Source organism: Schistocerca piceifrons, chromosome 2, assembly GCF_021461385.2.
Source record: "Schistocerca piceifrons isolate TAMUIC-IGC-003096 chromosome 2, iqSchPice1.1, whole genome shotgun sequence".
Lineage (NCBI taxonomy): Eukaryota > Metazoa > Arthropoda > Insecta > Orthoptera > Acrididae > Schistocerca > Schistocerca piceifrons.
In genome coordinates, this window is record NC_060139.1 from 255,063,522 (window position 1) to 255,087,897 (window position 24,376).

Sequence of the window (24,376 nt, forward strand, 5' to 3'; positions counted from 1 at the left end):
AAGATGCTCGCAAAGAGAGAAGGGCGCCGACGCGGCACTCGACACGAAATGCGACAAGCGACCGTACGAACGGTCGAATGAAACGGCCTCATCCGGTGTGGTCTAGTGGCAGTCGGGCTTGAGAAGCCGTGCGGCGCGGACGTGCTGTTTACGTCCTCGCCGCGTCCAGCAGCTTAGCGGAGGAGGCGAGTGTTGTGCTAGCGGCGCAGCGTCCATCGTACACAGGCAACGTTCACATGGCTCATTCTTTACGAAAGTCGACCGTAAAGTTCACGTTCGAGAACCGCTTTGCCCGACCAAAAGCGCTTGAAGTTGAACGTTTGTTGAGAGAGGTAGTGAAATTAGATCCAAACGAACTATTTGGTATTCATCTTTCGATAGTGGCAAGTGTTGTCTATGTGAAACTTATCAATGACGATTGCCGTGACCGACTGATTTGGACGTCGGGAGGCTCCTATAAGTTCCTTCACTCCGATGGCAATGTAGGGACAGTCGTTGTGGAACCAGCGGGCATTGGAATCAGAACGGTACGTGTCTTTGAATTACCATTTGAGGTGACTGCCCACCAAGTAACTTCGGCCCTGCAACACTATGGGACGGTCCTCGCCCATACAGAGGAGAAGTGGTTGAGCTTTGAGACGTACCCTGTTCTTAATGGTGTCCGTCAAGTGAGAATCGACCTTCAGAAACATATCCCCTCCTACGTATACATTTGTGGCTCCAGAGCGATCGTCATGTATGATGGACAACCTCGTACATGCTCTGGTTGTGGAAAAGAAGGTCACATACGATCGGAGTGTCTACAACGACGAATTGCACAATTGCCTGTGGGCGAGAACCTCGATCCGCAGCAGTCCCAAGCTATGCCACTTACGTATGTCGCGGCTGCGCGAGGAGCTGCGGTGCCATTCCCCGCTGTTACCGATCCTCCCGCTGCATCACAGGAGCCGGCCATGCTGCAGGATGCCCCGGTGGTAGACCAATCTGTGCGGCCGGCTTCAGACGCCCCCAGTCCGGATGTCTCCGCGCATGTGGAACCTCCGCGGACGGTAGTGATGGACGTGGTCTCTGACGTGACGCCCGAGACGGGAGCGGACTCCGAAACACCTAGTGTGGGACAGTCTCAACCTTCAGACGCGGAGGAAGCCCATACTTCTCGGCACCAACAAAAGAAGCGCAAGAAACAACGTACCGCGCCCCCAGATGCCGGCGAAGCAGCTCGCCCATATCGTGAAAAAGCCACACGGATTGCACAAACGCAGCGCGGCACTCCGGCGACGAGTTCTGTAACAGACCAGGCCCCTACGCAGCGAGAGGCCATCCCCCCTGGTCACTGTGGCGTTGACGCCTGCAGTGCGACCCCCATGGATGTGAGTACGACGCGACCCCCTTGAACCATGTGATGAGCCGGATCGAAACCTTCCGAACTTGCACCGCCCCGCCCCTGTGCATAATGAAGTCAATTGGGCTGATGATGTTGAGTTTGACGCTCAGGATTCCGGAACGACGGACCAACCACTGGCCGTGGACGACACCCATGCTACCATGGGTAACGCATTACGACCAGGATCAAGTGAGCCGGTCGACGGCTCGGAGAAAGGACAGCGAACCTAAAAGCAGAAGGTGTCGCGGAGTTGTGTCCAATGAACCCTCAACAGGCGTATCGCATAGCGACAATCAACATTAATAAAATCAGCAGTGCTCGCAAACTGCAGCTTCTCAGTGACATGTTACGAGCGGCGGAAGTCGATATCGCCCTGTTACAAGAGGTCAGGGAGTCGGATCTCCAGTCCTTGCGCACATATACCGCTCATGTCCATCCTGGTACCGCACACGAATTGGGCACTGCCATCTTAACCAAAGAGGGTCTCGAAGTTACGGACGTTGCTTTTCTACCTTCGGCGAGAGGTACAGCGCTTACGCTCGCTGGCGTCCGCATTATTAATGTCTACGCTCCATCTGGCTCAAGCAATAGAGGCGCCCGCTCGGAATTCTATAGGACTGACATAATGCCCCTGTTCGCGGGCAGGTACGATCACGTCGTTTTCGGGGGTGACTTCAACTGCGTGCTGTCACCCCGTGACCAGACGCCGAACTACAACACATGCCCGGAGCTCTCTGCCATTATACGTGACATGGCCTTGCTGGACACATGGACCTGCCTTCATGGAGAAGCGCCGGGGTTCACGTACTTCACGGCTACGTCAGCGAGCCGCCTGGACCGCATATATACGTCGCGCGGGCTTCGTCTCAGTCTTCAGCAGTCGGAACTCTGGCCGACGATCTTTTCAGATCATTTGGCATATATCTGCACCATCACTCCGGCGCACCAGGCAACCTATCGCGGCAGAGGATTGTGGATATTGAATGTCGCTGTTCTGCAGGATCGTGATTGCCGTGTACAAGTCACCGACACCTGGACGAAATGCTTACGTCGCACACACGCCTATCAGTCGGTGCTCCTCTGGTGGCTACATAGCGCCAAACCGGCCTTGAGGAGGACACTAATGAACTACTCCCGCGAGAGGATGCAATGGTACTATGACACGGTGGAATTTTACTTTAGTGTTCTCCGTGACATGTACAACCGTCCCGCACAACGACCGGTTAGTCTTGTAGAAATCAACCGCGTCAAAGCCAAACTGTTGCATCTCATGCGCCACAAGATGGATGACACCGTCATTCGAGCACGACTGGGATATGAGGTCGCGCACGAACGACCCTCATTGCACCACGTGGTAGGGGAAAAGAGGCAGTATACACGGAAACTCATCACGGCACTTCGGACGGTGGACGGCCGGCGGAGTACTATGCCAGTCTGTACTCGCAGAAGACAACAGATCGAGAGGCACTTAATGACATACTCACGGCCCTGCCGCGCCGACTCGATCGCGCCACTGTTGATGCACTGCAGGAAGATGTGACGGAAGAGGAAGTGGCGACGGCCTTGGCAAAGGGTCGCAAGAATAAATCCCCTGGGCCCGATGGACTGCCTATAGAATTCTACAGAGAATTTCAAAGTATCCTAACGCCGATGTTGAGACAGTTGTGCCAGGAGCTACTCAATCCTGATGTGGCAGTCCCTCGCGAATTTACGCAGGGACTCGTCATTCCAGTCCCGAAGACATCTTCCGGATACTCTGTGCATCAATTCCGGCCGATAACACTGCTTAACAGTGATTACAAACTCTTTGCACGACTCCTGGCCCTTCGCTTCCGACCGGCCCTTACACAGTTAACGGGAAAAGACCAGACTGGAGTCGGTGACAATCGCGCTATTCATATGGCGTTATGTGACTACCGTGATCTGATAGCCATCGCAGATGCGTGTAGAATGCAAGGTGCCATGCTTGCTGTCGACTTAGAGAAAGCCTTTGATGCAGTCGGCCATGACTTTCTCCGCGAAACACTGACGGCGATGAGTGTTCCACAACGGCTCATTGCGTCTGTCTTGCGGCTTCTTCATGGATCAGAGTCAATGGTCTTAGTAAACGGACTTTTAGCAGGACCCGTACAGATACACTGCTCTGTCAGACAGGGGTGTCCCCTCTCCATGAGCTTGTTTGCCCTTGCGATTGAGCCGCTGTTGGTTCAACTCCACACAACGCTACGGGGCGTCACTGTGCGAGATGATAAATTTGTGTACCGGGCTTACGCGGATGATGTCGTCATCTTAGTACGTTCGAACGCAGAGATTGACATGGCAATAGCTCTGATTGAGAGATACGGCAAAGCGGCTGGTGCACAGCTCAACAGGCGGAAATCGGGAATTATGCACATTGGACGCGGGTTACCCGCGCAACCAGAAACCCGCATTAAGGTGCTTACAGAGATGAAATGTTTGGGAGTAACGTACACTAAGAATATGCGCCGCACGATCGCTCTCAACTACAAACGCCTCTTGCACAATATCCGCGCCAGTATCCGACTGCACACCTTACGGTCCCTCGATGCGCTGCAAAAGGTCGAATTCGTTAACGCCCACCTGGTGTCGAAGATTATATATATAGCGCGAATATTTCCCATGCCGCGGGCGACAGCGGACAGACTCCAGGCAGTCTTCGGCCATTACGTGAACCACGGATGTCTCTTTAAAGTAAGTAACGCGACGCTCACTCTCCCGCTGACAGCTGGGGGCCTCGGACTCATCAATGTCTACGTCAAGGCCTTGGTGTTGTTCGTGCGACTGACGCTATGGCATTGGAAACGCGACCACAACCGTCTGATCTCCTTCCTCCTGACGGAAATCGTGCCACCCAACCTGGACCCGCCGATCGATATTCACCACATCCCAACGGCCTTGTGTCACTGCCGTACTTTTCTGCTGGACTACAGTTACCTGCGGAAGATGCTGCGCATTGACGACCTGCCCGCAGTCCGCAGTGTGTACGGCACCCTCATGTTGCGACAGCGACGGAATGTGGTTGAAAGCAAATATCCTCGGTACGACTGGACTGCGGTCTGGTGCAATATCCACCCCCCTAACTTACCGACAGCGGCGCGGGCCACATGGTACTATTACGTGAATCATAAATACCCAACGCAGTCACGTCTGAACCAGATTCATCTCGCGGCATCGCCTCTGTGCCCGACGTGCCAACTGCAAGATACGGACCTCCACCGGCTAGTTTGCGGGGCTGCAAAGGACGTGTGGCAACTGCTTTGTCGCCTATTGGCCTTCATCCAACGCACGGCGCCGCACGCCATTTCAATGATGTCCCTACTCTGCCCTGATGATAACCCGTACCCGCGAACGAAGAGATACGCAGTACATTGGCTAATGGGGGTAACTGTGTACTACCTATTCAGCACGTCGGAGCATGACGTAGGAGAGTACAGATCATTCTTGGAGAACGAACACTCGATACTGAAGCGAACACAGACATACCGCAAACATTATGCCAATTTTCTTATGAAGGTGTTTGAAGACTTTCTGGTGAACCGTTGACGATAGGCATGAGCAGTTAGTCTATATATCGCTGTATGGAGATGGTGGTATCTACACATGTAACAATTGTGTAACGATACACAAAGAATCCATGCATAAAAAAAAGGACCTCTTCGAATTCACCGGTTATAAATTTGCATCGAGAAGACGGCCTAGCGTCCGGAAGGTCGGAAAGTCTATCTCCCCATTGTCCCCAGCGGACATGCGTTTCCGGAAGGGAACCATATGATTTTGGCCCAGGAGGGGCATCTTCATTTTCATGTTATAACGTATAAAAAAAAAAAGTGGTTAAGGAGTTGGAAAAAAAAGTGGCTGGGATACCTGGCTCTCACCCAGGAGGCCCAGGTTCGATTCCCGGAATTAAAAAAAAATAAAAAATAAAAATAAAATAAACAAGTGGCTAGGATACCTGGCTTTCACGCAGGAGGCCCGGGTTCGATTCCCGGTACCGGAACGGAATTTTTTCCACACGAATCGTGACAAGTTTGAGCTGTCCGAGCGGCCGTTTCCCGTCCTGCTCGCAATATAGCTACTGTTTCGTGACCGTCAGCAGAATATAGACTAGGGAAGCAGACACACGACGAACATAGAAATGGTGTATGGCTTCATGCCACCTGTTTCCAGCGTAGGGCTGAGCAACTGCATCTGGCGAGGCCCGTTAGCTCAGTTGGTTAGAGCGTCGTGCTAATAACGCGAAGGTCGTGGGTTCGATCCCGCCACGGGCCACTACTCTTTTACTACTACGAAAAGGCAGCGCCGATTTCAGCTGGCGAGTGTGATGACCAAAAGATCATCACCCTGCGTGGAAGTTGACAGAGGATCCGAACCCGACTCGTCGGGAAGCGCTACAGCATTCACTCGGCAATGGCCATAATATCTTGAATACACTGGTTCTCAACCGATAAAGAGAAAATGAAAGAAAATGTCCGATTGCCGATGCGTAACAACTTTGGCCCTTGTCAGTACTTGGGCGGGTGAGCGCATGGGAACACAGGGTACTATTGGCAGTTTTACTTCCTATTTTTGTTTCTCCTTTGTTTTCGGAGCTACAGCCCGATTCGGTCAGGGAGACGCCACCGTGAAATGAAGGGGGCGTGCTGCGTGTCCATCGCCTCGCCTCTCCTTACCTCTCTCAGTCGTTTCTCGTGCTTGTCGTTTTGATATAGGCCGATTTGAGAGCGTCAGCTCTCGCGTCAGCTGAGCAAAGACACACTAAGGGCTGGTATGCAGCGAGTAGGAGGCCGGAAAAACAATAATTTAAGAGCGTGTGGCAGAAGTACTCATACGCGAAATTAAAAGCCTGCTGCGGTGGACGGGAATCGAACCCGGATCAACTGCGTGGAAGGCAACTATGCTGACCATTACACTACCACCGCACAAGCGAGCGCCCCGCTTCCGCGCTGTGTCGGCTTCCCGCCCGTCGGCAGCGGCCGAAGGTAATCGTACCTGGCAGGCGCATTTCGAGGTGGGCTAGGGGAGCACATCCAGACGCATTCGGACAACGTATCCGCGCACATTTCGCATCCTTTGGCAAGAGTCGGCGCCGGCGACGCAAGAGTACGCAGAGGACCGCGTTCTGGCGGCATTTTTAAGCAGTGCAGTGCAGGATTCAGCATCTGCAGCATCTTCTCCACGGAATGCTACGGCGCTTGACGGCAGTCCCACTTTCCCTTGAGACATCTGCTCGGGAAGCAGCGTGAACGCACCGCTGGCCCGAGCATCGTTGGTTCAGTGGTAGAATGTTCGCCTACCATGCGGGCGGCCCGGGTTCGATTCCCTGCCGATGCATCATTTTGCTTTTCCCGCGATAATGCTGCCGCGTGGCTTGCGCGCTTGAGATGCACGATCCACAAGAATGTATAGCTGGGTTCCTTTGAGAAGAACCGAGAACGCAGCACTCGCGGGTCCCCACTAGGACGCTCGCATGATGTTCTGCAGACTAGCGTCGGCTTGGCCTCACAAGTTGCTGTGTCCAGGTGCCTCCGAGGCACTGAGCTTTAACGACAAGGAGTGCTGCCTATCGTTGCAACAGCTGCAGCAACACCGCAGTCAACTGGGCCGGCAGTGCACGTGTAGCAACAGAACACGTTATCCAGGAAGTACAGTGTCTCTACGTCTAATATTGGGTACGGTATTTACCCAGTTTCCAGGACAAGCTCTGCACCCGTGCCTCGGTAGCGCAGTCAGCCGGCAGCGGCCGTAGCGGTCGGACGCAGGTTGTTTACGCTCTCGCCTGTGACGGTCGCGTGCTGTTTGGTAAGTGTGCGCTTTGTTGCGTTGCTGTAGTGTGGAGTGATGATTTGCAATCGATTATAATGGATCAACTTCTACGGAAAGACACATTGAAATTGAGTTTTGACCCGCACTATGCCCGACCGAAGTCCTTTGAAGTTGAGATATTTATTAGAGACGTTATGAAAATCACTATTGATGACACGGTTGGCATTCACCTTTCTATCGTCAGCAGTACGGTCTACCTCAAATTGTTCAGACCCGAGAAATGCGAGCAGGTCATTCAATCTTGTGGGGGAGTAAAAAGTTCAACCATTCTGACGGCAATGTTGGTGAAGTCAGAGTTTCGCTTGCCGGTCTTGGAGTGAGAACTGTTCGAATATTTGAATTACCCTTTGAAATATCCGCTGACCAAATTAATGCCAAATTGAGGGAATATGGAACGGTCATCAGCAATACGGCAGAAAAGTGGTCGAATATGCACATTTTCCCGGTGTTGAACGGTGTCCGGCAGGTGAAGATTGATATGTTGAAGCACATTCCGTCCTACATCACTGTGTGTGGGTACAGAGCCATAGTGATTTATGATGGGCAGCCGAGAACCTGTGCGGGATGTGGTTCCACCGAACATATCCGTGCTCAATGTGTCCAACGGCGCGTGGCGCAAATACCGGCCGGTGAGCGTGAGCAGCAGGGCCCGACGTCTACGTTGCCTATATCATACGTCGCCGCCGCCCGGGCTAACGTTACCTCGGAACCTAGTTTCGATGTTTCGCTAGAGAGACTGCGCGAAGTGCAGGAAGGCGTCACGCCGATGGATACGAACGACGTACCAACTGTTCCTTCTTCACACACCTCGAAGGGGGGCAATACTCCCTCGGAGCAAGGGCACCAACCGGACACCGAAAGTCTTCCGGCGGGCGTTCCGGTTCGAGACGACAAGTCCGACGTGGACCGGGTGGAGTCGAACGAGCTGGCTGGCCACCAGCCCCCGCGGTCTCCCAAATCACAGAAGAAACGCCGGCTAGCACATCAAGGAGCTGAAGCAAAGGCGCCAATATTGCGTGAAAAAGCGAACCACGTACGACAGAAACTGACTGAAGTGACTGAACCACCGTCGTCGGCAACCAGCAAAACTACAAATAATCCCGGACGGACGAATCGGACACTGATCACGGACGATTACCCTCAGGAGACCCTGCGATAACAGATACCATGGATCCGAACCCTGTGTCTGACGTCTCCAAGCTATCGGATTGCGGTATGCAAGCGGACAGGTTCATGTGTGATTGGTCGGATGACGTGGAAGAGGGCGGTCGGGAAGACGATTTCGTAACGGATCGGCGACGTATAGATAGTCCGTTATCAGAAGCTCCAGCTGATTTGTCCCACCAGCAACAAACGGCTACCGCCGGCGTCGGCGCAGTGGCTGATGACGTAGACTTCTTTTAGATGATGTTCGCCGTTAACATTCATACTCGGCTTATTGTCACCTAGATCTCTGTTCTCATGCCGTCCTTGCAAGCTTACCGAATTGCGACATTGAACATCAATAAGATCAGTAGCCCACTTAACTTAAAAAATCTTCAAGATTTTCTCTATGCCGCCGATATTGATCTCATCATGCTGCAGGAAGTGACCGACATTAACCTTGACCGTATCACGGGCTACAATGTCGTCGTTAATCCTGGACATGGCACTGATCCAGGGACCGCGATCATGGCTAAGGAAGGGATAGTGATGTCACATATCGAGCGCCTGGCGTCTGGCAGAGGTATAGCGATCACTATCAATACTACTAGATTTATTAATCTCTACGCCCCATCCGGCTGTGGGAGACGACGACAGAGAGCAGAGTTTTTTAAAGATGACATTGTGCCACTTTTTACACCACCTTCAGAACAACTTATATTCGCTGGTGACTTTAACTGTGTCCTCAGTCCCAAAGGCCAGACGCCGAACTTCAATCCGTCCGCCGAGCTTCGCACTCTCATTGGAGAGTTGAATTTAATAGACACGTGGGAGCTTAGACACGGTGACAGGCCCGGATTCACTTACGTTACTGGCCACTCAGCTAGCCGCATCGATAGAATCTACGCATTATCAAATATGAGGGAACATGTTTTGCAGGCAGAGCTATGGCCGACTGTCTTCACAGATCATGTGGCATATATATGTACCGTCAATTTAGCCAAACAAGGGACGTACAGGGCAAGGGGACCCTGGAAACTAAATGTAGCGTGTTTACCAGAACCCGGGTGTCACACAGTCTTCCGCAATACGTGGGCAGAATGCGAACGAAAGTTTCCCGCGCACGATTCTGCCATTACGTGGTGGGTAAAATGTGCGAAACCCGCCTTAACAAGAGCGATGAAGAATTATTCCCGAGATCGATGTGCCTGGCAGAAGCAAACCCTGGAATTTTACTTTCAGTGTTTAAGCGATTTATATCGAGAAGATGCAACAGTAATAGCAAATCGTATGCATATTAAAAGAATACAGGCTACGATTCTAACCCTCAAACGGAAGCAATTGGAAGGCTGTAAAGTCAGGATACGTCTGCAAAACGCTGTACAGGACGAAACGACATCAATGTATCATGTTATTCGCGAACAGAAAAGGGGGCGCAGAAAGATATTGACAGAATTGCACACTGCAGATGGTCGACTCTTAAACCAACAGCGCGACATACGAGACGAGATTTATAAACATTTCACAGCACAGTTAACGGAACACCCAGTGGATATGGCGGCGCAGCAAGCCCTTCTGGCACGCCGTTTTGCGACATTGAGCACGGCAGAAGCAGACGGCCTCGCTGCAGTCATAACTGAAGATGAAGTAGAGGACGCCATTCGAGGGAGCCCACAGAATAAATCGCCTGGCCCCGACGGATTACCGGCTGAGTTTTATCGAACCTTTCGTCACCATTTAGTTCCAAAGCTGACCTTGGTCTGTAATGATATCTTAAATGCTGGAAGTGATATCTTAAGGGAATTCTGTGAGGGCATAGTGGTATTGGTACCCAAAACCCCAGCGGGAAAGACAGTCGACAATCTCCGACCGCTTACATTACTTAATGCCGATTATAAGATATTCGCGCGGGTCATGATGCAGCGATTCAGTACGGTACTTAGTACTGTCACGGGGGCCTACCAGACGAGCGTTGGGAACACTAGAAACATACAGCAGACGTTAAGTGCATATAGAGATATCACAGCTACAGCCGCCGCTTGCGACTTGCGATGCGCTCTAGTCTCGTTAGATTTTGAGAAAGCATTCGACAAAATCAGTCACTCATATCTTCTGTGCGCGATGGCAGCAATGAATTTTCCACGGAAAGTTATTGATACTGTTACACTCCTGCTGCGAAACGGTACGTCCAAGATCTGTCTCAACGGACAACTCAGTAAACCTATTAACGTCGCTCGCTCGGTACGACAAGGTTGCCCGATGTCAATGGCTTTGTTTGCAGTTGCTCTTAAACCCTTACTGTTGTCCCTGGCGCAAGACCTTCTGGGAATACGCATACATGGTCAGAAGATCGTATGCCAGGCATTTGCGGATGACGTCAGTTTCGTGGTGACGAAAGATGAAGATTTGGAACGCGCGTTTCAGCTGATATCCACTTATGCAGCCGCATCAGGAGCGAAAGTCAACTGTAAAAAGTCTGGCATTATGGAACTTGGTAGAGGACTCGAACTTGGCAATAGCCAATCACTAAAAAGAATGACAACATTTAAATGTCTCGGCATCCGATGCACGTCTGCTCTTAATTATCGAAAATTATTGGCACAAATTCGGGCCGGCATACGGCAACATCATCTGCGAAATCTCAACGCCATACAAAGAGTGCTTTTAGTCAATACTTACATTGTTTCTAAAGTGAATTATGTCGCACAAATCCTACCAATACCAAAGGTCATAGCACAACGAATGCTTGCAGCGCTCGGACACTTTGTCAGTAGGGGACACATTTTCAAAGTCCCATTTGCAACCTTGACGCTCCCCTTGGGAAAGGGCGGCCTAAATCTGACTGATGTTTACCACAAAGCGAAAGCATTATATAACAATGGCAACGATCACCAAATTCCTTAACGGCCCACCTTCTCAATGAAATTGCACCTGCCAGCATGACGCCTCCGGTAAACGTAAGTCACATCCCGACTGCATTTTGCCACTTTAGAACCTTTTTCCTCGAATACAGCTATATTCAAAGCAACATACCTGAGAATGATCTTTACAGGGTCAAAGCCCTTTACAGCTGCCTGACGGACAGTAAGCCGCGCAACAGAATAGAAGTGAAGTATAGAGACTGCAACTGGGCCAAGATCTGGGAAAACATTCATGACGCACACTTACCATCGCAGGTGCGGTCTACATGGTACATGGCGGTCAATAGGATCATACCGACAAATTCAAAACTACACATGATCCACTTGGCAGACACTCCGAATTGCGTTCACTGTACTCTACTAGATACCATCGAACATCGCTTTCTATGCGACATTGTGAAGGACATCTGGCTTCTCTTTGCACGGAAACTCTCAAGTATGCTGCGTATGCACCTAGGATGATTACTCCAGTTGGACTCCTCACTCCTGATGCCGTTCCATACCCCCCCCCCCCCCCCCCCCCCCCGCAAAACGACGAGCAGTCAATTGGCTTCAAGGTCAGACGGTGTATTATATATTATCGGCGCCAGAAAAAATAAAGAAGACTATTGGCTATACCTAATAACTCAACACCAGAAACTTCAACGAATAGACAAATATAGAGAAAAGTATGCTTTCTTTCTCCTCCGAACGTTGAAGTAGAGAGATATTCCTCCAGGGCGCCGTCGCAGTCCGAAAACTCTGATGGATGGCCCCTTCACGACTATGATAGTCGCAATTAGGATTCGGATTGCGGCGATCGAACGGCCACGAATATGAAACGGACCGCCCCGACAGTGGTGACGCTTTGGGGGATGATGCCTCTCCTGTCGAGAGCACTGCGAGACTGTTCTACAAGATCCCCGTCGAATTTTGTAGATCTAATATTCAAATTATAAATTATTCTTTTCTTGTTTATTTAATTAGTAAGATTCGTTTATTGAAAAGAAGACGTATTTATGTTATGTTTGACCTTCTCCTGTCAGAGGAAGAGAAGAGTTGTTCCTTCTTGCTGTGGAAGACTCCAGCATCACCAAGTTTATGTTCACACATTAAGTCTCCCTCGGAAAGTGATGAGTTTTCTAACATTCCTGCAGAAGATTTCATTTGCTTTATTTTCCACATCTCATATAGTGGCTTAACCAAATAACCACATGTATACTGAAGAGAATCCATTTGTTTCAAGATTAATTTTTTATTTCAACGGAGATTTTTGCCAATGGCGGAGAAGCCGAGCCGATGAAGGCACTTTTGTCGAGGGTGACGACGGGCTAGAAGGGGTGGATGGAGGCCCGAAAAAAATAATAATAATAAAAAAAGGTAGCGCAGTAGGCAACGCGTAAGTCTCATAATCTTAAGGTCGTGAGTTCGATCCTCACCCGGGGCATTTAATTTTCTGTGACTGATGGTGGTGCTGTTGCTAGGGCGCCAACGTATTTCTTGTTTGTTATCCACAACGTTTCAACGCTTCAGCGGGAAAATGTTTACTTCCTGTTATTGCTACTTACAGCTTCCCTTTTCCTCTTCTCCCGGCAGAGCATGAAGCCAAAAGCATTGCTCTACGACGTTTGAGGTGCGCGCCTTGCCAGTCAGTATGTGCAAAGATGCTCGCAAAGAGAGAGGGGCGCCGACGCGGCACTCGACACGAAATGCGACAAGCGACCGTACGAACGGTCGAATGAAACTGCCACATCCGGTGTGGTCTAGTGGCTAGGATACCTGGCTTTCACGCAGGAGGCCCGGGTTCGATTCCCGGTACCGGAACGGAATTTTTTCCACACGAATCGTGACAAGTTTGAGCTGTCCGAGCGGCCGTTTCCCGTCCTGCTCGCAATATAGCTACTGTTTCGTGACCGTCAGCAGAATATAGACTAGGGAAGCAGACACACGACGACCATAGAAATGGTGTATGGCTTCATGCCACCTGTTTCCAGCGTAGGGCTGAGCAACTGCATCTGCCGAGGCCCGTTAGCTCAGTTGGTTAGAGCGTCGTGCTAATAACGCGAAGGTCGTGGGTTCGATCCCCCCACGGGCCACTACTCTTTTACTACTACGAAAAGGCAGCGCCGATTTCAGCTGGCGAGTGTGATGACCAAAAGATCATCACCCTGCGTGGAAGTTGACAGAGGATCCGAACCCGACTCGTCGGGAAGCGCTACAGCATTCACTCGGCAATGGCCATAATATCTTGAATACACTGGTTCTCAACCGATAAAGAGAAAATGAAAGAAAATGTCCGATTGCCGATGCGTAACAACTTTGGCCCTTGTCAGTACTTGGGCGGGTGAGCGCATGGGAACACAGGGTACTATTGGCAGTTTTATTTCCTATTTTTGTTTCTCCTTTGTTTTCGGAGCTACAGCCCGATTCGGTCAGGGAGACGCCACCGTGAAATGAAGGGGGCGTGCTGCGTGTCCATCGCCTCGCCTCTCCTTACCTCTCTCAGTCGTTTCTCGTGCTTGTCGTTTTGATATAGGCCGATTTGAAAGCGTTAGCTGAGCAAAGTCGAGACAAGTCGAGACACACTGTACGCTGGTCTGCAGCGAGTAAGAGGGCGAAAAACCAATAATTTAAGAGCGCGTGGCAAAAGTACTCATACGCGAAATTAAAAGTATGCTGCGGTGGCCGGGAATCGAACCCGGATCAACTGCTTGGAAGGCAACTATGCTGACCATTACACCACCACCGCACAAGCGAGCGCCGCGCGTCCGCGCTGTGTCGGCTTCCCGCCTGTCGGCAGCGGCCGAAGGTGATCGTACCTGGCAGGCGCATTTCGAGATGGGCTAGGGGAGCACATCCAGACGCATTCGGACAGCGTATCCGTGCCCATCGCGCATAGCAGCGGGACGGTTGCGGCTTTCTTTACGTCGCCGGGACTTTGGCGCTTCGTTCTTCGTGATTGCTGCTTTGAAGTTTTGTAAGTAACAAAATGTCGACATTTTCGAGAGCTAACACCGCTCAGTGTGTCTTTGATAGAAGTGCTGTCCACCCTACCGCATTTGAAATACACGAATGCTTATTCGAAGACTTAAAGATACCGGAAGAAATCGTAGACACCTTTCAATTGGACTTTGTTCAGTATTGCTTGTTCTTGAAATTTACGTCTGGGGACATGTGTGAAAAATTTGTTGCTAAATTTGGTGGCAGTCGCCGTTTTAAACATGCAGACGGCAGTATTAGTAATGTGCAAATTGTGGCGTCAGGGTTTGGAATTCGATCTGTCCGTGTTTTTAATGTACCACCTGAATGCCCTGATCAAGTTTTATCTCGTGCCTTGTCGCGATTTGGTGACGTTCTGAACATTACGATGGAGAAATGGTCTAGTGCATACCGTTACAAAGTTGCTAGTGGTGTCCGTAGTGTACGGATGGATCTGAAACAACATATTCCTTCCTACTTTGTAATCGGTGGGGTTCGTGCACAGATCTCATATATCGGGCAACCTCCGACATATGCCGTATGTCATTCCACGGAGCATTTAAGGTGTGACTGCCCTCGACGGCGGCCTGTTCAGTTACCGCGCCAAGATGTTGTGGGTGGTAGCGATAAATTTGTGCCCCTTATGAGTGAGACTTTTTTTTTTTTTTTAAAAAAAAAAAAAAAAACAACTTTATTTTCCATATCATATTATTTATACAGTGTAGCCCACTGCCTTAATTGATTAGTGGGCCGAAGATCTCATACATTTATACAATACAATTGCAGCTTTTCTAAATATAAGTTAGTAACTAGTTAGTAGCAAATAGCAAAGTACATTGAAAACTACAATGGGCAGTTAGTATGTTAATTAAGGACTATATGTGACCTAACTAAACTAACTATGTACTAGTCACTAAGCCTGCAGCGTTACAAAGGTGTCAGCTAATAGTATAAACCTACTATTAGGCCTTGCCCATTGAGCTAACCCCAATGGGCGTGCCCCTGACACTGGGCAGGCCATGGAGTTGGTCGCTGCAGGTTCCTAAAAAGTATCTATAAACTAGGTTCTACAACTACACTTAACCTAATGTCACAGTTGGGTGCAACGATCCAGACGATCGGTGGGGTTGCTCCCCATTCCCCCTAATCCCGGGGCTCGGTGGATTCTAGACTGAAGAGTCGACCTTCCCGTGCCCGGGCGGATTGGGAATAAGGTGCTGTCTTGATCAGTGATTTAATAAGTTCCTAATCATGTGCTAATGTGGTTCATTCAGGTAGTCCCTTAAGACTTTTTGTGAAACCGCGTTAGCCAGTTTGTTAATGGTCCGAAAGGTGTCTTGATGTCTTAGCAGTCTATATGTGTTATTATGAGGTAGTTGTTCGCGTAACTCTGAGGCCACATCATTGAAGAGTGGGCACTCGTAGACCACATGGTCAGGAGTGCCTTCCGGAGCACCACAGTCACACGTAGGTGTCGCCTTTTTCCCAAATCGACATAGATATGTCGAATAGGGTCCATGTCCAGTGAGAAAATGGATGAGTCCCCTGGTTGGTTCAAAATAAGTCATTTCTATTCTTTCCCTGACGTCTGGCAGTAATTCGAAGGTCCTGCGTCCTGTTTCTTCACTTGCCCATGAAAGTTTCCATAGCTGTTCCCCTTTTAATCTGATCTCAACTTTGTTGTCAGTCCTACTCCCTAGAATTTCCTCTATCTTGTCCAAGTTCCCCTTTTTTGCCCAATACCAGGCGGTCTGCTCCCGAATTTTGATATCTAGTGGGCAGAGTCCCATTATGACTAACAGGGCTCCTCCCGGTGTAGTCCTGTAAGCCCCCATTGATCTCATAACCATATTCCTCTGCACTCTTCTCCCTGTCATGGCAGGCACCACCCTCGTGAGCCTGTGTGCCCAGACTCCTGAACCGTAACCCACTATGGAGGTGAGTATGCTGTTATGATATAGTTTGATAAGATGTGGTGGGAGGTGGAAGCGTTTGTGTCCAATGGAGATGAGGTTGTTGAGTACTTGTAAAGCTCTTTGTGTTACGGTTTCAATGTGTCTGCCAAATGACCACTTCTCATCAATGGTGATACCCAGGTATCGAGTCTCTCGTCGCCTAAGAACAGGTAAGCCCTCTATCCTGACAGTTGGATTTCTTACTAGCTGTCCCTTTAGAAGGAGGTATGTTGATTTAGTCGGTGAAATTGTCATCTTAGTATTCCGGCACCAATGTTGTAATGTTTGTATTGCTCGTTCTATTTTAGGCTCAATGTCTTCTCGGCTTCGGCCGCCAACCAGTAGAAGGAGGTCATCTGCGTAGGCTATCACCTCCAGCACTTCATTAGTTTGCTGTAATTTATCCAATAAAGGTTCCATGTGGATGTCCCAGAACAGGGGACCTAGCACGGAGCCCTGGGAACATCCCTTCGTGATTGTTTTTCTTACCCTTGTGCTAGGGGATGATAACCAGACCTCCCGGTCCTCACAATAGCTCCTCAGACACCCATATAGCGGCCCTGGACACTACTTCTCCCGTAAACAGGAGAAGAGCGAAGGCCACCACAGGTTGTCGAAGGCGCCACTTATGTCCACCATGATGCCGACAACGTACTTGTACGGGGTAGAGCCACAGACCTCCGCCGCCAGGGCGATTGCATCAGATGCCGAGCGCCCCGGCCTAAAGCCGAATTGCCTGCTGCTCATCCCGCACAGCACTCGGTGCGCAGCCAGTCTGTCAGCTAGCAGTCTCTCCAGAACCTTCCCAAACAGATCAAGCAGGCAGATTGGCGGTACGATTTTGTTTCTGCTGGGTCTTTATCGGCTCCTTTTTTGATGATAACTACATTTGCCCTTTTCCAAATTTAAGGGAACTTTTGCTGCCTCAGACATTCGTTGTATAGGTAAGTTAGAGGGGCAACTATCTGGGGAGCCAGGAATTGCACCACCTCCGCCACAATGCCATCCGGCCCGGGAGCTTTCCCTATCTTCAGGGTTTTTATGTGGGCAGCTACCTCCTCTTCAGAGAATGGGTAGACTGCCGTATCATTTCCATATATATTGCTTCTGTAGTGCTCTCGCAGCTGCCGTTGTTCATTTGTCTCTCCCTCCGCTGTATCATCAGGCAGCAGGGACTGGAGAAGAACCTCGGCAGTTTCCTGCCAGGATTCTGTCATCCCGTCCCCACGCCTGACGGTTGAGAGCTCCATCGGAGAGCGGATTTTTTCTCGGACAAGCTTGTAGGGAATTCCCCAAGGATCGAGAGCAAGTTGGTTTAGAACAAAGTGTTCCCAACTTTTGGATCGTACTTCTCGTAAGTGTTTGTGGAAATTTTCTGTTGCTTCTCGGTACAGTTGCAGCCATCTTTGTCTCTCAAGCCAGACGACACTGCGCTGGTAGTACCTCCTGAGCCTTCTGACAGACCGACGCATCTCCTCCAATTCGGCTGACCATGGTGACGGAGAGGCCGCTATGGCCTTCCTCCTAGTAGGTACGGCAGCCTTCACTGCTCGAGTTATTGCTGTAGTCAGTTCTTCAGCTCTTTTGTCAGTGTCGATGTCCAAAAGTCCGTCACCTTCTGGTAGTGCAGGAATGTCGCACTCCCTGGCAAGTTTCTTCCAGTCGGCTCTTCTATAGTTATATTGCACCTCCCACCCCATGGCCCAGCGACTCTCCCTGTTTCCCACACTGAAAGAGATAAGATTATGGTCACTGGTGGTAGCATTCTCTATCACTTCCCACTGCTGAATTAGGTGCACCGTGTTGGGCGTAGCCAGGGTCACGTCAATGTTTGTGCCCTGGCCACCTCCCGCCACATAAGTCGGAGGATTTCCAGGTTTATTTACTACCACCAGCTGCAAGGCCATAATGGCCTCTTCTGCCTTCTCTCCATTTGAGTCCCTGGTGCCGCTGTACCATAGGGGGGATTTAGCATTTATATCGGCAGTTATAATTACTTTTCGCCCCCGCAACGCCGTGATGACTGTGGTAAGATGTGCCAAATGTCTTTCGATTTCATCAGCATACTGAAAATACATATTGATGAGGACGATGGTGCCAGATGGAGATTGCAGCTCCACGACGTTGCAGTGGCTGGATGAGAATTGTGTGAGAACTATGGCTCTTATAATTCTATTAGTTATAATTATTGCCGATTTTGGGTTTTCTCCACTACTTATAACTTGCCATGTCGCGGCTGTGAATACTAGTTTCCCATTTAGGGAGTACGGCTCTTGCAGACAGATCAGATCCAGTCTCCTCTCCTCCACTTCCTTACGTAGCTCCTGCATCACTAGTCTACTGTTGTGGGCGTTTAGTTGTCCAATGGTGATTTTTGTCATCTAGTTATTATGGAGAATATGTATGTATTTTGTCATTTGGCCAGGTCTTATTCCAGTCAAACGTGATACGTCCATTTGCTAGAACTGCTTGTACGTAAATGTCGTCCAAGTCAAATTTTTCCCCGCGTCTTTCAAAAAGTTTCTTGAGTAAGTCCCGCAGGGCTCCGAAGTCGGTGGGGAGATTCACTGACTTTAGCTGGATTCTGTCTACGGCCTCCATTACCGAGAAGGTGACTCTCCTACCATTTTCGTGTCCCACCCGGACCACGTGTCTTAAGGCAGTGGTCAGGGTAGTCGGCTGCTCTAGTCTCGCTAATTGCATGGTAAATTCAAGGTTTGGATAGACCCTGACTGGGTCGATGGGTAGCAATCTCACGACAGGATCTTTCGTGGCTAGTTCATTGGAGCTAGTTATTGTGTTCTCCTGTAGTGGTTGTTTTGTGTTACTGTTCTCTTTCGTTGAGATTGCCACCGTCTCTGTTACAGGATGCCATTGCCGTTGATCTTTAGTCGGCGTAGTCCTCCGGCTTTGGGAGGAGGGAGACTTGACTATAAGAGGCTCAGTTTGAGTTCCTCTGTCAGTTGTGGTGGATTCCGTCTGAGTGCACTCATCCTTCGTAGTGACTGAGGCGTTATTGAGCGACCTCAAAAACATCTTAAAGGCACTTGCCCTCATGGCATCCCTCCTCCTTTTGCTCGGGGATTTTCTTTTGGTCATCCTGTGTGCTTTGGCTTGTTCAGCCATAGTCTATCCTTGAGATTAACCTTTGCTCTAAGAGTCTGTAGGTGGGGCAATTCCGCCCAGTGGCGCCACAAGGTTTTTTGCCCCTTCTTTTACAAGGGATGCAGACTGTTGTAGCCCTACAATCTTTACGGACATGTCCGTCTTCGCCACATTTTGAGCAGGCCGACCCCCTGGTACAATGCCTCAGAACGTGGTCGAGATCTCCACAGTTGTGGCAACGCGGTACCACAATATAGTCACGTGTGTTTATGGCGTGAAAGCCGATATAGAGCCTGCCCATTGCAGTAATCTTTTTCCACATTTGAGCTGAGACCTCTGCGACGTGGTGAACCACGTCACGGTCTCGAGGTCCTGTTTTAAATCTCAATTTGAAGCTTTCTTTAAATTCATCCTCTGTCATTTCTTCGAAATTTTGTGCCCTCACGGTTTCATGAATCTCCTCATTTGACATAATTGTCGGTACATCATATAAGATGACCAAAGGGTTTCTCTTCCTCGGTGGCTCGCATTTGACCACCGAGTTTAGTTTAGCATTATTTAGTAGTTTAACCTTGTCCTCTTCAGAGGCCACTTCTACTATTACAGAGTTCTTGCTTGGTTTGACCTTATTTATTTTGATTTTATCTTTTATCGGATTTACTGTAGTGGTGAGTAGCTCCTGTATTTTTCTTACACTAGTGTCCTTGCCGGGTAAGGTCCTTAGAAAGACCGTTGTGTCAGCCCTTTTAGTTATCTTTGCAATTGTATCCCTGGTTGTTTGTGGTTTCGGTGGCGCTTGTGCGACCACCCCTGCCCAGGTCTTGGCCGGTTGTTTCCTCAATCTTTCATTCTCCTTTTGTAACTCTTCAACACGGCCCTCGAGCTTGGCGTTTGCTATGGCCCACGCCGCCAATTCGTTTTTAATAGTTGTTAGTGCCGCCTGGCTGATTTTCCCATTTTTGATATTTTACTCAAGGAGCAAGGTAATTCTATTATGTCTCTGCAAGACGTTTTCCTCCATTACCTGTCCTGACTCGTCCTGGGGAGCAGGTACAGGCATCACTGAAGCTCGCGATAGCGCACTCGACTCACTCGTTTCTGGCGTCTCCATGTTTGAACGAGTGAATAAAAGAGGTGAGTGAGATTGTAGCAGGAACATCCTTTACCGACCGTCGGTCGTTGCTTCTGTCTAAGACAGGTCCGTTGCGGAACATAGTAACACGACTGTCGGGCAGGAGGAAATGGAGGTTGTCCAGGACCCGCCTGCCCCGACTGACCGGGTTGATGACGAAAGGGACGTACGCCCTGTTCATACTGATGCCGTTCAATCGGAATCGGTGGAGGCAACAGACGCTTCTTTACCCCCGCCGCCCCTCCCGGTGCCAACTTCTGCCGAAACTGTAACGCCTTCAGCGGAAAGTAAAAAGCAACGCCGCCAGCGGGGCAAGGGTAAACAGGTCAGGGATCCGAACCCGGCCGCCCTCGCGAATCCGCCAGCCACGGAGAGTGGCAGTGAAAGTGAGGCAATGTCACAGGGTTCCTCCCGTAATAGCTGCCCCGCCAGGACAGAGAAGATTCGAGTGCCGGGAAGGAACAGGACATTGCTGCTGCAAAGCGTAAATTAGAACAGGCCAGTGAGCAGTTACCACAGCGCCCGCGCAAATATTCGGTGCCGTCACAGCCGGCCGTAACATCGTGCGGCGGCCAGGCGGAAGCCACCCAGTCGTCGGGCGACGCACGACCACCCCCGCCACCTGACAGTCACAGCCCGTGGTGGCAGCAGCAGGAGGACGAGGGGGGCCAGTAGACGTGTGCGCAGACCCACATCGTTGTCATGAGTCCACCTACATTGCAATTGACCTGGAAACTACTGTGTCTTGTACTGCGTCCACTCTGTTGTCGTGCCATGTTTTTGTAGAATTGCTACTAACCACTACAGTGTTTTAAGACCTATTGAAATTTCCATTTTTATGCCAGCTGCTGTTCGTTTAAGTGTAAGTCCGGCATTTTATCACTTCGTTGGTGTTTTTTCTCTTGCTCTGTATTGTCCATCTGCTTAAAATGTCAACGCACCCACAACCAACGAGTATGTTTTCTGTTTTGACATTAAACGTTGCCGGTATCTCAGCGGTGCACAAGGTACCAGCTTTTACAGACGTTTTATTTCATGGAAATTTTAGTATTGCCCTTCTTCAAGAGGTATCTAGTGACGTTTTTAGCAATATCCCAGGTTATGATGTTGTTTACAATCTGAATAGTGATAATAATTGTGGCACTGCGATTTTATATAAGTCGTCTTTTGAACATACGGACGCCCAACTTCTCCCCAATGGTCGTGTCTTAGCGTGTGTCATTGAGGGAGTCCAATTTGTCAACGTTTACGTGCCCTCGGGGACTGATCAAAAACGCACACGCGCTCGTTTTTTTACCACGGACATATGCCCCTTTTTGGCTACGGCTCGCCCCATCATATTGGGTGGCGATTTTAATTGTGTTGTTGCCTCTGCTGACCAATACTTCACCCCCACTAAATGTGCTGAACTGACTACCCTTTTAAATGCAGCGGACTTGCGTGATACGTGGCATCACTACCATCCCACTATGACGCAGTATACGCACTTTTCTACTGGAGGGGCCACTCGAATTGATAGGATCTACGTTTCACGGGAGCTCACAGACCCTTTATGTGCAGTCGAAGTTCTGCCTGTTGCCGTGAGTGATCACTGTGGCTACGTGTGTGTTTTGCGGTTGCAGTGCTGTCGCACGAAATCTCTTTCGGCATATTGGAAATTAAATACCGGCCATCTGGGTGCCGAAGGGCTCCGTGCGGAGATACGTGTAGCATGGCAGCAGTGTTTAGCAAAGTTCCACACTTACGGGTCCTGCATCGAGTGGTGGGTGGCGCATGCCAAACCGATTTTGCGGAAGGCGGCGCAATTATATAGTCGAGAAGCGAGTTACCGGCACAGGCGTACGTTAGCATTTTATCAGCAGTGCTTACAGAATGCTATCCATGCACCTGTTGGCCCCGACGCAAATATTAGACTCCGCCTGAGTAAAATTAAAACCCAGATTCTGAGGCTGCACCGGGAAAGGTCGCGGGGTTTAACGGTTCGGAGCCGTCCGTTATGCCACATCGATGACGAGGAGCCCTCGCTCTATCATCTTGCCCGGGAGAAGACACAGGCTCGCAAAAAGTATATTGATGAGCTAGAAACTGATGCGGGGATTGTCTTATCGCAGCGGCACGAAATTGTACGTCATATCTCCGACTATTATACTTCGCTCTTTCACGATACTACCGTGGACGGAGAGGCCATGCGACTTTTATTACATGACTTAGTCGACTGTATCTCCGGACCTGACCGTGAAGAGCTGGTTGCCGAGGTGTCTAATCAGGACGTGTTACAGATCTTGAAAGCCAGTACAACGGCAAGTCGCCTGGACCCGACGGTCTTCCTACAGAATTTTATATTACTTTCTGGGATATTGTAGGGGACAAGTTTACGGTACTGGTGAACGAAGTGCTTCGCGGCTTCGTCATCCCGAGTCACTTTCTCGAAGGCCACATTGTTCTTATCCCCAAAAAACGGGGTCCGTGTCGTGTCACCGATCTGCGGCCAATTACGCTGCTGAATGCTGATTACAAGTTGGCGGCCAGATGTGTTGCAGCGAAGTTACAGGCAGTCATGGACAAAGTCATCTGCCCGTTTCAATCCTGCGGCGTTAAGAGGCGGACCATTTTCAATGCAGCGTCTACCTATCGTGACATCATCGCCTACTCCGCCGTCCATCGGCTTTCAGCCGGTGTTCTTTCTCTGGACTTTGCCAACGCGTTTGACAGGATGAGCCAAGATTATTTGATGCATGTTATGGACAGGATGGGCTTTGGCCTCCGCTTCCTTTGCGTGATTCGCCATTTCCTGACAGGTCTTTGTAAGACTTACGCCAGCCGACGCCTCACCCTCCTCCAGAAGGTCGACCTAATTAACAGCGCCGTGTATTCCAAGGCGTGGTACGTGGCACAACTCCTGGACGTTCCACGACCACTCGCCCGATCGTTTTCGCAGGCCGCTTACTGGCTCCTGTGGCGCCACGAAATCTTCAAGGTTCGGGCGGCAACGTGCGTCCTCGACACCACCTTCGGAGGACTCGGCCTCGTCGATTTTTCCAGGAAGTGTTCGGCGCTGCTGGTGCACCGCATGGCCACCTTGCAAGCTAACAGCCCGGATGGAACGGCGGCGGCCATGCTCGTCGCTTACCGGCCGCCCTCCGAGAGCGCACCGGTGTCTGTGGTGGGCATCCCGTATCAACTCGGCTACGTCAGAGCTTACTACCTGCAGCGGAGCTACGTACTGGAAACGGCGCTGGACAGAAACAGGAATGTTCGCCGACTGTATGCGGCGATGGTGGGGCGGCCACCCCCTCACAAGCTCGCTCTTCGTTTCCCCGCGACCAACTGGCGGCAAGTGTGGCTTAATATTCACCACTCCGTGTTGCCCTCCGGCGTTCGGTCCCAGTGGTATAAACTGGTTAACAATACGGTGGCCACAAACCAACGTCTCTCGGACATCCGCCTGCTGCCGTCTGCCAACTGTGGTGCTTGCGGCGTTCCAGACACACTGGAGCATCGCTTTCAATGTGGCCTTGTGTCGACCATCTGGGAACTGTGTAGGGTCATGGTGGCTCTGATCAACAGGACGACACCCTCGCACGTGACTCTCAATGATGTTCTTGCGCCAGGGTTTAAACCCTTCCCTCGCGCGAAGCACAATACTATGGTGTGGCTCTTAGGTCACACAGTCTTCGCCATTCTGGATTGCCAAGTCAAGGACGTATATACATATTGAGCATACTTGTGGGATGCACATTCCCATGTACAGCGGCTGAAACATTATAACGAACTTTTTGCCAATTTTCTGTGTGCGGCGTTAAAACATGGTTAGCGAAGATGTTCAATAATTGGTACATTGAAAACTCCATCTAAGACTGAAGATGCTATCTATTATTTTTCGTTTTTTCACTCATTTTTGTTTGGATTTGACCAGATGGTTTTGATGGATCTG

The 24,376-nt window shown here is 50.2% G+C and overlaps 1 protein-coding gene and 6 non-coding genes across 7 annotated transcripts; 5 read left to right on the forward strand and 2 right to left on the reverse strand.

Moving 5' to 3' along the window:
• Positions 1-863: 863 nt before the first annotated feature.
• Positions 864-21,117, forward strand: LOC124775304 (fibrous sheath CABYR-binding protein-like). The gene is made up of 2 exons (XM_047250140.1): positions 864-1,370; positions 20,863-21,117. The coding sequence occupies exons 1-2, from the start codon at positions 864-866 to the stop codon at positions 21,115-21,117; spliced, it is 762 nt and encodes a 253-aa protein (XP_047106096.1).
• Trnai-aau lies at positions 5,601-5,674 on the forward strand. Its single transcript has one exon. It is a non-coding gene; the product is annotated as a tRNA-Ile (tRNA).
• On the reverse strand, positions 6,253-6,324 carry Trnag-ucc. The gene has a single exon. It is a non-coding gene; the product is annotated as a tRNA-Gly (tRNA).
• Positions 6,666-6,736, forward strand: Trnag-acc. The gene has a single exon. It is a non-coding gene; the product is annotated as a tRNA-Gly (tRNA).
• Trnae-uuc lies at positions 13,024-13,095 on the forward strand. The gene has a single exon. It is a non-coding gene; the product is annotated as a tRNA-Glu (tRNA).
• On the forward strand, positions 13,294-13,367 carry Trnai-aau. The gene has a single exon. It is a non-coding gene; the product is annotated as a tRNA-Ile (tRNA).
• On the reverse strand, positions 13,949-14,020 carry Trnag-ucc. Its single transcript has one exon. It is a non-coding gene; the product is annotated as a tRNA-Gly (tRNA).
• Positions 21,118-24,376: the final 3,259 nt, after the last annotated feature.